At 38.1% G+C, this 15432-nt stretch overlaps 1 protein-coding gene across 1 annotated transcript; it reads right to left on the reverse strand.

Annotated features, from left to right (window-relative positions):
• Positions 1-1144: 1144 nt before the first annotated feature.
• Positions 1145-15252, reverse strand: LOC127948895 (vitamin K-dependent protein S). The gene is made up of 14 exons (XM_052545729.1): positions 14905-15252; positions 13309-13466; positions 13137-13161; positions 11848-11931; positions 11084-11206; positions 9994-10119; positions 8596-8724; positions 7844-8084; positions 6869-7055; positions 6107-6271; positions 5753-5921; positions 4635-4771; positions 4056-4284; positions 1145-1878 (listed from the first exon to the last, which is right to left on the reverse strand). The coding sequence occupies exons 1-14, from the start codon at positions 14990-14992 to the stop codon at positions 1706-1708; spliced, it is 2034 nt and encodes a 677-aa protein (XP_052401689.1). The 5' UTR covers positions 14993-15252; the 3' UTR covers positions 1145-1705.
• Between the last annotated feature and the right edge of the window lie 180 nt (positions 15253-15432).

The following is a 15432-nucleotide window of genomic DNA, read 5'->3' on the forward strand; positions in this document are numbered from 1 at the left end:
GCTAAACTGGTAGCTATACTTAAAGTCTGCTAAATTGGAAGAATTCATTTAGCACTTAATGCACTTTATTTGTGCTGAAGTACAATTAAAGATATGCTTAGTGTATTCAATGGTGCTAAAGTGGAACTATTGCAAGTAAAAAAAAATATTAATACAATTCTCATCAAAAGTGACATTAAAACACATTTTAGACTTAATAGTAAGTGTGCATCAAGTTATCTGTCGGTAAATGTGTTAACAGATTTTAACTATACTTAGTATGAAATAAATGTATTTTAAATGTATTACTTTTTTACTAGGGTAGAGGCGTTGAGCTTTAAATAAGGACAAATTGCATTTTCATACACAGACTGAACTGAAATCCCATTTAAACATGAACATATTCAGATCAATGCATCTACTGTAGCTGTTAAATCTTACAAGATTAACCCTAGTCCTAACACTCTATGTGCGTCCCAATTTACACACACTTACAACATTAACTGCACTTAAATAGACATTAATGCACTTATAACTAAAAAACAAACAAACAAACAAAAAAGGATGGAATATTTCAGGCAGGTTGTTGATTTGACAGTCTGTGTTCTTACGGCTCAGATGTGAGGTTACATACTTCTGCAGCTGTTTTCTCAGTGTTTACCCCTCTCTCTCTCTCTCTCTCTCTCCTCTTGTTTTTCTGAGCCAGTGTTTTCATTCTCTTCCTCTGTTTCTTTATGCAACATTAAGGTCAGGTCACTCGTGTCCATCTGTAAAACACACTGTAAATCTCCCATCAGAAACAGATGTAGTGTGCAGTGTTTCAGCACTGTCACATGGAAATATAGAAAACTATATAAATAGAACTAAATATATAGAATAGAGAACAGAAATAGAGCTAGACAGAAAATCTAGAAAACTAGAAATAAAACTACATACAGAAAAATATATAAACAGAACTTGATATAAAAGTATAACAAAAAGAAATTGATATGAAAGTATGGGAAGATAGATTTTGCAGCTTAGAAAATATACAACTATATACAAAAGAGCATAATAAGAAAAATATAGATCATTGAAATGTTCATGATTTTACAGACCTGATATATTCACAATTAAAAAACACTTGAATGAATGAATGAATGAATGAGGCATTTATTGATGGAAATTACTCTTGAAGCATTTATTAAATCATATGTATTGAAACTACCAGTACTTCATACTAACAGATACACATTTACTTTTAATGTTTAATGAACCTGAGCTGACATTAACTAACAATAAAGAGTAGTATTGTTATTAACTAACATTAGAAAAGATAAATAAATACTGCCACAGATGAACTGCTCAGTGTTCACTATACAGTCACTAACATCAACTAATGGGAGCTTATAGTAAAACTGATTTCATAATTCCTGGTTTTCCACATAGAAGTCAAAGATAAGTGTTAATATGTCACTAGTGTTCAATATCCAACTAAACATATTCACATCACAGTCAAATTAGTGTGTTACTGTATATACAAGATCCAAACAGACGTGCTGAAGTGAGTAAAAACCTGGTTAAAGACACACGACAGCCATAAAAACACTGCAGTGAATACGAGAGGCGTCTCACGAGCTTCTCCAGCTCCTTCACAGCTTGGTCTTCAGTCGATCATTGAGTGGATCAGTTAAAAACACAAAGAACCCCAAAACATGTGTCTGACAGGAACTCGCAGGCGGTGATGTCACTTCCTGTCTGGAGCGGCTGGGTCCGGAGCGGAGACGGGAGGACAGGAGTGAGACTTGATGCTGTTGTCTTTACTGACGGCGTCGTCGAAGTCCAGCTGCTGTCCGTTCACACTGACCTCCAGACAGCCGTGGAAGAAGGCCGAGACCGGAGAGACGGACAGCGGCAGATCTGCACACGGACAACAAATCATCAAAACATCATCTCCCTCATGCTCTGAGACCTGCTCAAAGGGTTAGCTCGCCCAGAGAGAAAATCAGCCCATGTTTTACTCACCCTCAAATGCATCCTATCTGTATATAATAGGGATGTAATGATATTAGCAATATCGTGATATCACGATAAAAAACTGTCCTGATATTATCGTGGTCACATGATGATAAGAAACAATGCGTGTAGACAATTTGCATGAAGAATATGATGCAGGAGAAGAAAGTCCAACACTAGTATTCAGCGATAAAACAACTGATCATATGAAATACTTTATCAGAGAATATTTGTTTTCGACATGACTTATTTAAAAAAAAAATCTTCTAGGTTTCTTTAGATAAAATCATTCGATGAGTCTTCTTTCATTTTAGTGAAGCGTTTCAGAAAGATATTTGTGGAGACTGAGACGGCAGAAAGCACTCCCTGTTTGTTTTCTTTATTTTACAAAAGCACAATGTTTTATTTATATTGCGAGCGTTTACAAATAAAAGTAGACCTTTTATAGTTTCAAATGATTTACTACTTTCATCTGTACGATCCAACATTACAGAACATTTTGGGCCCTATCTTGCACCCAGCGCAATTGACTTTGTACACCGACGCATGTGTCATTCCTATTTTGCACCTGCGCAAAGCGCGCTTTTCCCTCCACAGAAGCACGTCGCTAAACTAGTGAATGAACTTGCGCTCCCTGGGCGGTTCAGCGCAAAAAAGGAGGCGTGTTCCGGCGCAAACAATCCCTGCTGCTATTTTGCTGTTCCATTAAACAATTGCGCCACTGACCAGAAAAAACCTAGTCTAAAGTCAGTGGCGCGTTGCGCGTTTTTCATTCTGCTATTTTAAGGGCGCATGCTTGACCATAATGTATAGCGTGCACAACGCGCATACACTTTGCTCATGTAATCTACACAGATGCAACAGTTATTTTTGCAAATCATAAATTGTAACACTAAAAAAATATTAACACATGAGATGACGGAAATCATTGTGGTGTGCCACGAAGATGTGAACAAAATAGGCATAAATCTAGCTTACAAATTATTCAGGCTAATTATTCTCCCATCCCCATACAACACAACTTCTCTGTCTTTCACTGCTCTTACAAGAACATCAGTCTCCTCGGCTGTGAACCGCTCGTGCGCCTGGTAAATACGCCATAATAATAGCAATCCATAATGGAACTTGCGCACCTGCTTTTAAAGGGAATGTTGGATGAAGTTCTGATTGGTTTATTTCACGTTACGCCCAAACCACACCTATGAATAATGAAGCTACTTCAGACCAACCCATTTTAGATTTGCGCCGGGCGCAAGAGCCATTTATCCCGCCGGGAAAATAGCAACAGCGCCGAGACCCGCCCACAAACTTACTTGCGCTCTGCGCTTTGACACTTGCGTTTCAGATCGTTAAAATAGGGCCCTTTAAGTTCTTTTTGCCATTGTCTTGAAAGTACGCAAGTGATTGTTCAAGAAACTGTTTTGATACTTAGGTAATTTTTCAGTCAATATTAAATTACAGAAAGAGTATTACTTTGTAGGGTATTTTTTAGGTTTGATAACTTCTGATAAAAGTCAAGTAAACTTCATAGTAACTTGAAAGTAAAGTAATTAGTAATCTGATTACGTTTTAAATGCAGTAATCAGTAATTAAATTAAATTAAATAATTTGTGGTGGATTACTTTGAGTAATTTACCCAACGCTGTTTATTAGTTATTAGTTTGTCTTATTTATCATATTTAATTGTAGGTTTGTCTAATATTCTGAGTTTGTATGTGACTGTTTTTATTGATTGTGAGGAACACTGAATGTGTTTTTGAGTAAACACATGTTCATATTTAGTCTAGAACTACAGTGAGATCATGTTCACACTCAACACTCTGCACTGACTCCTGATCTCTGTCACCATGGCAACAGCAGAGCTGTCACTCAACACATGGACACAAAGTAACTGGAGATACTGATTTAAAAAGTAACTTTAAATTAAAAAGTAAATGCGTTACTTTACTTTCTTAGTTAAAAAAAGTATCCGATTACATAATTTGAGTTATTTACAATGCATTACCCCCAACACTGTCTACCAGCAGTTCTCATGTGTGAACAGAAATCAGACTGAAACTGAAGTGAAGAAGCTGAGAGACCTGGCAGTCCTCCGATGTATGTGTGGACGGGAGCCTGCATGGCGCTGGAGAGTCTGGTCAGAGCCGTGCTGAGCGTCTCAGAGTCGCTGTAAGACACGCTGGAGGAGTTCGCCGTGACCTGGATCCCGTCGGCCGACGCTCTCATCTCCACCAGCACCCGCTCCGGATTACACAGCATCAGAGACTGCAGCGTCACTACACACACGCCGTCCACAAACACCTGCAGGTCCTGGAAACACAGCCAGAGATTTCAGTTTCAGAACCAGATACTTCATTTGAACAACTTTAAAGATGATTTTCTCAATATTTAGATTTTTTTGCTCCCTCAGATTCCAGATTTTCAAATATTATCCTCCGAACAAACCAGACATCACTGGAGAGATGATTATTCAGCGTTCAGATGATGTAAATCTCCTTATGACTGGTTTTGTGCTGCAGGGTCACACAGATGTTTGATATCTAAATGTTTGACTTGATTTTTTCAACCACATTGGAATTGAAACTGGGAATCGATAAGAATCGGGATCAAGAAGCAGAAATGGATTTGATCAAATACAAACGATACCCAACGCTACTTACTGCATCATTCGCTCCTCGAGTCACCACGGCAACGGAGAGCGGGACGGAGCCATTGCTGACCAGAGCAAACAACACACCAGTGCTGCTGGACACACGGATGCTCATCACGACATCCAGCGCCCAGAGAGACATGCTGCCTGAGACACACACACACACACACACACACACACACACACACACACATACAGAGACACACACACACACACACACACGCACACACAGACACACACACGCACGCACGCACATACACACACACACACACACACATACATACAGAGACACAAACACACACACACACACACACACGCACACACACACGCACGCACATACACACACACACACACACACACAGACACACGCACACACACACACACGCACGCACATACACACACACACACACACACACAGACACACACAGGTTAGTATCATCTACATCACAGCTACAGCTTCATTTATTTACAGATTAAAACATCAGTTGTGCTGTTGCTGGTGTATAACTGCAGTATTAACACTGTTTATTCCCCGTTATTACTGTAAAGCTATCTATCTATCTATATATGTAAATATTTATATTTATAGGAAATGGACAATGTTTAAGATTAATTCACAAGAAATGAGCCAATAATCTATGTAAAACTGTCTAAGAATGTAAAATGACAGCCGCCACACTTACTTCTGTCCTGATCCGTCTTTAATAAACCTCAGATCTCTCGAGTAAGAGTGACTTGTTAAAGAATGACTGGTGTTGGCTCTCATTGAGGAAACTGAACCGTTAGATATGTCTAACGTAAATTTAAGGTCAAACAAATAGCAAATGAAAACAGAAACAAAGGGAAATGATTGGGGAAATTAATTGTTCAGCCAAATTAGTCACTACAATCTCAACTAGAAGAGTGGTATTCAGAAAAAAGCTAATTAAGCTCATATTCGATCAAGAGTAGGACATATCGAATCGAAGAGCAAAACGGATGCATGCCGCTCTGAAAGGGACAGAACTAAACATGCTTCTGACTGTCATTAAAGGGACAAGCCATCCGAGTTCAGTGCTAATGGACGTGTCTCAGACGCTCTGTAATAGTATTTGTGTGAGAACGCTCCAGCGACGGATCTGAACTCACTGTAGTCGATGTTGAAGAGCGCCGGTCCTCCTCCGCTGAAGAACGAGCCTCTCTCCACATACACATAACAGTGCTTGCTCTCCTTCTCCTGAATCACCTCCTTCACTCCAGACGCTCCCTGATTCATCAGATTCCAGCCGCGGATGCAGCCGTCCAGCCTCGGGTTGATCTGATCCACAGCACACACACACACACACACACACACACACACACACACACACACACACACACACACACACACACACACACACACACACTCACGCTGGAGCAAAGCGTTCAAACCATACACAGCAGAAACCTCCCTCCAATCAAATTAATGAAAAATGCATTTCAAATGTGTGTTTGAACACTGACCGGTCTGACGAGGCTCTCGTTGCGGTTCGGGAGACCAGCGATGTACAGTTTAGTCTCTAGTTTGTTGTTGACGGGGCTGAAGAGTCGATCCGGACAACTGATGCTCATGACGGCTTCTTTATTGATCTTCACACTGACGCTTCCCATCAGCTCCTCCACCGAGATCTACACACACACACACACACACAAATAAAGTCAATTAAATAAGTAGCACCTGTTACTTTTGTCTCATTTATTGATTGTGATCTGTCCTGTGCCGGTGTTAAGAGATGTTACTTTAGTTCTAGAATAAACTGAACATGCATTAATTCATCTCACTCACAAAAAACAGATCCTGTGTTCCTCAAAATTACTAAAAACATTGATGATCCCACTCAGTCATACTAATAAGCAAAAGTTACTCTGGATGAACTAACATTTGTTCATTCTTTTTTTTTATTATTGCTGAAGAGCGTTGGACTTTCTTCTTCTGCATTTTGTTGTACAGACATGAATTTACTTTCCTAAATCCCTATAAGGGCTTTTATTCGTCAAAAATAGAACTTTTTATATTAAAAACAAACAAGCAAGCCCTGCACAGGTTTGAAAAGTAACACAAAAGTAACGTAACGCATTACTTTCCATAAAAAGTAACTTAGTAACATAATTAGTTACTTTTTTTACAGAGTAACGCAACATTGTAATGCATTGGTGTTAAAAGTAACTTTCCCAGCACTGTGGCCTGTGAATCAGATCTAGAGACCGCTGAAGAGGGGAACGCACCATGTGCCACTGGCCGTCATTGATGGCCTTTCCTCCGCTGGTCATCTTGATGGAGTGCTGGTTCTTAAACTGGACCTCGATGCGGCCGGACCGTAATCCCAACACAAACCAGGAGTCCTGCGCAGACTCGGCGTACAGAATCACTCCCTCAGGATCGAACGTGCGGAAGTTAAACTCCGCTGCAAACCTGTGAGAAATATTCATCATATCACTCCCTCCACAGCCATCTCACTACTCCTTATTCACCATCATTAGCTTTTATTGCTGTTTATTCATCTTTTACATTAAGCTTCTGCTTTAGTTTTAGCCCTTTTAGAAATGATTTTACTTCAGATAGTTCTCAAGGAAACATTTTTATTTCAAACCTAAGTTTTTTAATTTTCAGTTTGCATTATATATAAATATATATATATTAGTATATTTTTTAATTTGTAAAAATTTTTTCATCTGATATTGACATTTTATTTTAGCTTTATTTCAATTATCAAATAATTATAAAAACACTTCAGTTTTATTTTAGTGTTATTCATATACTATTATAGTATTCATTTATATTTTGAATATGCTTTTTTATTTTTGCTTTTCATTTTAGTTCAATTTAATGTTAGTTTAATTTTGTATTTAAGTTTTTTTAGCTATTTTTTTCTAGTTATATTATTTAGTCATTTTAGTACATAAAACTGTAAACTGGTACTTTTATTTCAGTTAGTTGACAATTTCAGTTTAAGTTTTTAGAAGTAAGAATTTTATTTTATTTCAAATTTCATTAATTTATTTTAATTTTATTTTATTTAAACAAAAATGATTTTATTAGTTTTAGTTAGCAATAACAACACTGAAGCCCTCGTGAGGGATCAGTCCCTCGTCTATTAAACAAACAAGACTTTTAAAGTTAATTAGCAGACACTTCAAACTAAACATTAGATCAGGATCTGTCTGCACTAACAGATCAGCTGCTATCCCAGCATTCCTCACCTGGTGTCCGCCTGCAGACGGAAGCGCAGGTAAATGACGGGTAAACCCGAGAACTGCTCGCCCAGATACAGCATCTCCACGTGTTTATAGTCGTACAGATCCAGACACTTGAGGATCTTCTCACAGCGACGGCCGTCCATCGCCAGACGCACACCTTCACGTCCATCACAGTGACACGAGAAACTGCCCACGGTGTTCACACACTCGCCCTCACACACCTGCAGCTCACACTCATCCACATCTGATGAGGACAAACACAGATTACAGCAACAGATAGAGAGTCATCCCAATAATCCACAGCACTCCAGTCCATCAGTGAACATCTGGAGAAGACAAAACCTGAAACACATCCAGCATTAAGATGATTTTAACTCAAATAATCCATAATAACACTTCCTCCAGTGAACAAGTGCATCTGCTGTTGTCTCTCACAGATTAGTTTAGATCTGTTTAGACGCTGCTTGATCTGTGCAGATTTCTCTCCTGATTCAGACCAGAACACTTTTTCACTGGAGGAAGTGTTATTCTGGATTATAGACTCTATGTGTTTGAGTTAAAATCATCTTAATGCTGGATGTGTTTCAGGTTTTGTCTTCTCCAGATGTTCACTGATGGACTGGAGTGCTGTGGATTATTGGGATGTTTTTATCAGACTCTCATTCTGACGGCACCCATTCACTGCAGAGCATCCGTTGATGAGACACTGATGCAGTGTGTGTGTGTGTGTGTGTATGTGTGTGTTGTTCTCTCACCGACACACTCGTGTGAGCTCATATTGTACTGGTATCCCAGCGGACAGCGGCACTCGAACGTTCCCGGAGCGTTCACACACTGAGCAGGTTCCTTACACACTCCGAGGAACTGGCTACACTCGTCGATATCTGCAATGACACACACACACACACACACACACACACACACACAGATCTATAAACACACTGTAATATACAAACATCAGCAACAGGGTTATTAAGTATCATTGTATCATATTAAAAATTTAATTATATACAAAAAATATATGTATATAATGTATATACGTTTGTATAATGTATATGCTATAATATATATATATAATTTTTCCCGTGCCTTTGTCATTTAAAAAAAATAGTATTCAGTTATTGTTAAATATTTAATTATTGATAGGTTTTATTTTATTTACTTAGTTTGAACAAAAATAAGAAATACCTTCTTGCCAACAGCTGAAATAAAATAAGATTTAATAATAGGCATAAATATATATATAAAAAAATAAATACATATTAACTTAAAACAAATGATGTTAATTTGGCATCATTTAGATGCTCTTCATATTACGAAGAAAATTTCATTTGTATATTTTCTGTTTTCATTTTTTCTTTAGTAGTCTTAATTTTATTTTGTGTTTTTTTTTTGTCAATTTAATTATTATCATGTATTAATTTTTATTCAAATAAGTTTAGGATTTACACTCAAATTAATTTTGGTTATTTTAGAATTACTTAGATCCTATTATACTTTTTGTGAAATTTCAAATGAATGAAGTTTGTGTTCTCGTCATTTCTTTTTTGTTTTTTTTTCACATCCATATAGTATTTTCACTGATTAGTTTTAGTTTATGGAGTTATTTTTAGTAGTTCAACTTTAACTAAAAGAAAACGTTGCTTTAATATCTAGCTGAGAGCTGCACTGAAAAGCATCAGGAATCACTCAGCACACGTTCTCCTTCACTAGTATCCCAGCATGCACCTCACGAAGAACAGAGCTTCAATCTAGTCACGGATTTGTTTTGATTATTCCCAGAATTCCACTGGTGTGATTTCATCACTGCGCTGTTATTCTAACAGGAGGAAAGATTTGAGTGAACACAATCACATGCACGGCATTGTGGATCCTGCAGATAAAGTCACAGGAACATTAGTTCCCGCCAGAGGGAAACAGAGTCTGAGGCTTCAAAACACTGTTACATAATGAACCTTCAAGTGTGTGTGTGTGTGTGTGTGTGTGTGTGTGTGGTTTAAATCTGAACGCTGGACCTCACAGCTGGAGGGAATCATGTTTCTCTAAAACAGGAAGATCCCAGGATTCCTGGAAGAGCTGCTGAAGCTCGCACTCGTCTGGCAGACATGAAGCCAGCCCTGACCTCTGACCTCTGACCTGTGAGTGACCCTCACCGATGCACTGGATGTTGTTGTGGATGTAGAAGCCCTTGTCACAGCCGCACTTGAAGCTGCCGGGAAGATTGTGACACGTCTGGCTGCAGCCCGCAGGGAATTCTGGGTCTTCACACTCATTAATATCTGTGAGCAAACGAGTCAATCAAATAAATATAAATAATCATCATCATCTGTGCACCACTAGAACTGACTTCTGAGCAGGTTGTAACTTATGCATGCAAATGCATTATTTACTTTTATGTATTTGTCAGATGCTTTTATCCAAACTGAGCTGCACTGCATCTGATCGGGTCATGCATTATTTGGGAATCGAACCCATGACCTCACTGTTGATATGATGCATTCAAGTCCTGTGAATTTGTTATTATGATGCATTATGGGCTCCAGACATTAGGTTGGAGAAGGATGGTGATGTGAAGGAAATCTCTCTACCTCTATTTGTAAACAATGATGAATAAATAAAGCATATCGGGTACGTTTTCATTATTACACTTGCATCTTGCCTCTTTGTAGACGTTTTTAATTTTTTTATGAAATTTCCAAAGGTGCTTTAAATTAAATTGTTATATATTCAGTCGTAATTGTATAATACTATTGGATTTGGAACATGTAACTTAGTTTTATTATAAATTTAAAAAAGATATACTATTGTAAGTTATTAGGAAAAATGTATAAACTTTTAAAAAGCATTAAACAGCTAAAGAATTAGAGAAATCTTAAAGGAAGGATTAAAGAAAATGTTCACACTTGTAATTAATTAGAAATTGACCGATAATCGGTTTAACCGATATTTTTCTCTATATTTATGCATTTTTCATTGGTGTTATAATATCTGCTCCAGATAAATGCACACAAGATCACCATTATTCTCAACAACTGTGTTAATAAAATTCACTTAACTTGCTTTGCCTTAATTAATAAACTGTATTAACATAAGTGAACTAATGCACAGATGAGATTAGTGCTCGATATGTAATCTAAGCTCGTCACGTCACATAATCAAAGATGTCACTTTACTTGAATAAAACATTGAATGAAATCAAAGCGTGTGTCTGAATCCTCTCTGTGCTGTCTGTGCTCATCTCACCCCGCTCACAGCGCTGACCCGTCCATCCGGCCTTACACACACAGGTGAAGGAGCCTTGACCGTCCACACAGCGCTCGTAACCGTCCGTGTGACACGGCAGCGGCAGACACTGGTTACTGATTTCTGAAACACACACTTCACACTCACACAACTGCTCAAGTCAGACCTCACCGAGAGCTTTATTAACAAGCATCTATTCCCAGGTTCAGAAACAAAAATGTACGCTTAAAGTGCTCTATTTATGCACACTTATTTTATACTTAAAAAATATTCTTTAGTACTTCTCAAGATTAACTGTGCTGTTTTGGGACACCATGTTCCATGAAGATATTTTGTAAATGTCCTACCATAAATATATCAAAACTTCATTTCTGATCAGTAATATGTATTGCTAAGAACTTCATCTGAACAACTTTAAAGATTCTCTAATATTGTCCTCCGAACAAACCAGACATCACTGGAGAGATGATTTATTCAGCGTTCAGATGATGCATGAATCTCAATTTCCAAAAATTGACCCTATAATGACTGTTCTGTGCTCCAGTTTCACATTTTCAAATCCAGAGATAGTGTGTTAAAAGTGCATTTAAGTTTTTATTCACAGAGTCCCAAAAAAGCACAGCTGATCTTAAGATGTAATCAAGAATAATTTTTAGTATATGAAGTGCAAAATTAGTGTGCAGCAAAAAGAGCACTTTAACAACATTATTGCAGTGGGTTACAGAGAGGACAGAGGAATAACCCTGAAGATAACACTACATCACCTTGAACACAGGTGCGCAGGTTCTGAGGGATTCCAGGCTCAGAGTTTGGAACGTTGATCCCGACGCGGTGGGAGCCCAGACACACTACACACACACACACACACACACACACACACATGCAAAGACACACACACACACACATGCAAAGACACACAGACACACACACACAGACACACACACACACACACAGACAGACAGACACACACACACACAGAAAGACACACACACAGAAAAACACACACGCACAGACAGGCAGACACAGACACACACACAGACACACAGAAAGACACACACACAGAAAGACACACACAGACAGACACACACACACACACACACAGACAGACAGACAAACACACACACACACAGACAGACACACAGACACAGACACACACACACACACAGACACACACACACACGCTTCAGTCAGTCTGTCTCATAAACCATTACATTAATTTCAATCTGAAGCAAAATAACACAAGCTCTTCATTCAGTTCAGGATCAGGTTCTCAATCCCACTATGTATCTGTATGAAAATGTTTTATCTGTATGACTGTATTTTTTTCTGTATGAAAATAAGAGATCTAAATTGAAAAAAATAAACATTTCCTAACAAGCTGCTACTGAACGATAGTTTCATTCAGGGAAAATCTGCACCAATGCTATAAACATTTTTTTGAGTTAAGACACTGCAGGCAAAACCTGTGTTTCATGCATTTGTCTTTTTTTATTCTGTTTTGTCATCTTTTCTTTTGGACTAGAAAAAACAAACCATCCTAAATACACTCTGAAGTGTTGATTTTACTGCGCTTTGTCTATTTGTGTCTGTAGATTTCAATCTCCAAAGAGTTTTTCTCTTACAACGGCAAAATATGCTCTGAAGATCTGTTCGTATTTCATTCACACTGATTTCTACAACATTGTCCTCCTAAAAACTTGACGGTTTTCTGCTTGTTGACAGCATTTTCTGATTCATGGAGCGATAAAAAGAGAATCTCTTCTAATATGACGACAGAATCAAACAAGAACTATGAGCCTGACTTTATCCAATCTTCAGATCTACATGCTGGAAATCTATGCTAATTACTGCTCGTTTAATTAGATGATGCCTCATTTGCATATTTAAACAGCATTCCAGAAATTCCTGTGTTGATGTGCTGTGATTAATCATCTCTTAGTCTATGAATGTAAATGGGTTTTCTGTTAGAAAGGAATAAAGTGACATCCAGTGATGTTAGCAATCAGATTCCGAGCCACTGTACACGCTGTGGATTACTGGAAGTGCGACTTACCGACATACTTGGGATAGAAATATTCCTGGAAGAGCAGAGAACACATGTCATCATGAGATTATTCCCAGTGATCTATTACCAGTGTGATAAAGTAACATTAGTGCTTCATTTCTTTATTGCTGAGGAGTGTTCAGCTTCTCTTCTCCAGCGTTCAACAGGAGACAGAACTCACCGTTTCCAGATTGTTCTCAAAGATTTCCCGCGCCTCTTCTTTATTGCACAGCTCCTCGATGCACTCGCGCTCCAGGTTTCCTTTCTTGCTCTCCTCAAACAGAGTGTTAGCTCGTCTGTGTCGCAGCAGGAACTGAGACGCTTTATTCTGTGAGAGAACTGGACACGAGACACACATCATCACACCTTCACGTCACTTACTGAACCTTTCAATTGAGATGGCATTTCACCAAACACCATGGTAATACAGCGGTTTTAGTGGTCAATCAGTGCATACACAAGTTATGGATATTATACACAACATTTACTCAAAAATACTGAAAACATGTAATCATTCATCTCTAGGTTTTTCAAAGCTAAAGCTTCTGTGTCGTTATCAGCCAATATTTCAGACTGATCGGGTCGGTCTATACACACGACCCTGCAGCACAGAGGCCAATAATACAAAGTATGCGTCAAAATGATACATTTCTCTTTTATGCCAAAAATCATTAGGATATTCAGTAAAGATCATGTACCGTGAAGATATTATGTAAATCTCCTACTGTAAATATATCAAAACTTACTGTTTGATTAGTGATATGCATTGCTAAGAACTTCATTTGAACAACTTTAAAGATGATTTTCTCAATATTTAGATTTTATTGCTTTATCCAGATTTTCTAATATTGTCCTCCGAACAAACCAGACATCACTGGAGAGATTATTTATTCAGCTTTCAGATGATGTATAGATCTTTTTTATTATTATTGACCCTTATGACTGAATGTTTGTTTGTTACTTTTGTAAAACACTGCAACATTGTTACTTCACAAATGCTGTTATTTTGTAAACACTGTTAGTTTGGTGAACACTGCTACACTCTCTGAATTTTTTATTATTACTATTTTTTTTTTTTTTAGAAACAGCTACTTTTGTGCACTGCAACATTTTTAATTAGTAAATGCCGTTATTTTGTAAACAATGTAATGTTGTAGCTTTGTAAATTCTGTTATTTTTAGACACACTGCTACTTTGTTACTTCTTTGTAACACTGTTGAACGCTAAAAGTGGTACTTTGTAAATACTGTTTACTTTAGAAACACTTTCAGTTACTTTTGTGACACTGCAACAATGGAACGGTTTCGGAAACAGATACTGTTCATTCTGTAAACATCGTTACTTTAGGAAACGATGCTACAACGTTCCTTTCAATGTTGCGTTATTTTCAGAAACATGAAACTAAACAAAAACATGTACATAGTCAAAAAATTTTTTTTAGATATATGGCAACCATCGTACATTTTCCTCTAAACTACAACATGTACTATATTGTTTGTGCTGTATAACCACAATACTACTGCGAGATCTGCTTTAAAAACTCTCTCTAGCATTTTGATTCATTTCTTGGCGATAAATACCAAGTTGCCACAGTTTGGGAGTAACATGAACCAAATACTTTGGTGTAAACAGTGGGAAATGTAAAGGTAAATACTGCTGAACAAACGGCTGATCAAAGTAACGGTTCCTGGACGCTTTTAATCACAGTGTGACAGTCAGTAAACTGTTGGTAAAGTGAATGTTTTCATCTTTATGGGTGAGTTTGTGTCGTACTCACAGCGCTGTGATCCGCAGAGTTCAGCGCGCAGCAGCAGCAGCACGAGGCCGAGCAGAGAGCGCCTCCGCGCCGCACACAGCCTCCGCATGCTCCCGCTCTCTCTCCGACACGACACGCTCAGAACCGATCTCAAACACGGGCTTCTTCCTCTTCACGTTCCTCTAGTTCGGCCACAAGCTCATGACTGGCCAGTATGGGTTAACCATGGGTAAACTAGTAGCCCTCAGCTGGTCAGTGCGCTCAGGCAGGCGGCTGGACACACTCAAATCAAAAGGAAATTATGTAACAGGAATTGCAGCTCATTTGTTCTTAATAAATAATTAATTTAACTTCTTAATATATTTACGCAGTTAAAAGTTCGCGGTTTGACTCACTGATCAAACAAAAGAAACTAAAAGTAAACAAAGAAGATCAAAGCAGCAGATACAATGTTACTTTGTAAATGGCGCTATTTTTTAGAAACAATGTTACTTTGTTGCTCAGATCTCAGTATGAACTCATTCCTCAAGAAACGTTCTGAGCTGCTCC

Source organism: Carassius gibelio, chromosome B1 (assembly GCF_023724105.1).
Source record: "Carassius gibelio isolate Cgi1373 ecotype wild population from Czech Republic chromosome B1, carGib1.2-hapl.c, whole genome shotgun sequence".
Classification (NCBI taxonomy): Eukaryota; Metazoa; Chordata; class Actinopteri; order Cypriniformes; family Cyprinidae; genus Carassius; species Carassius gibelio.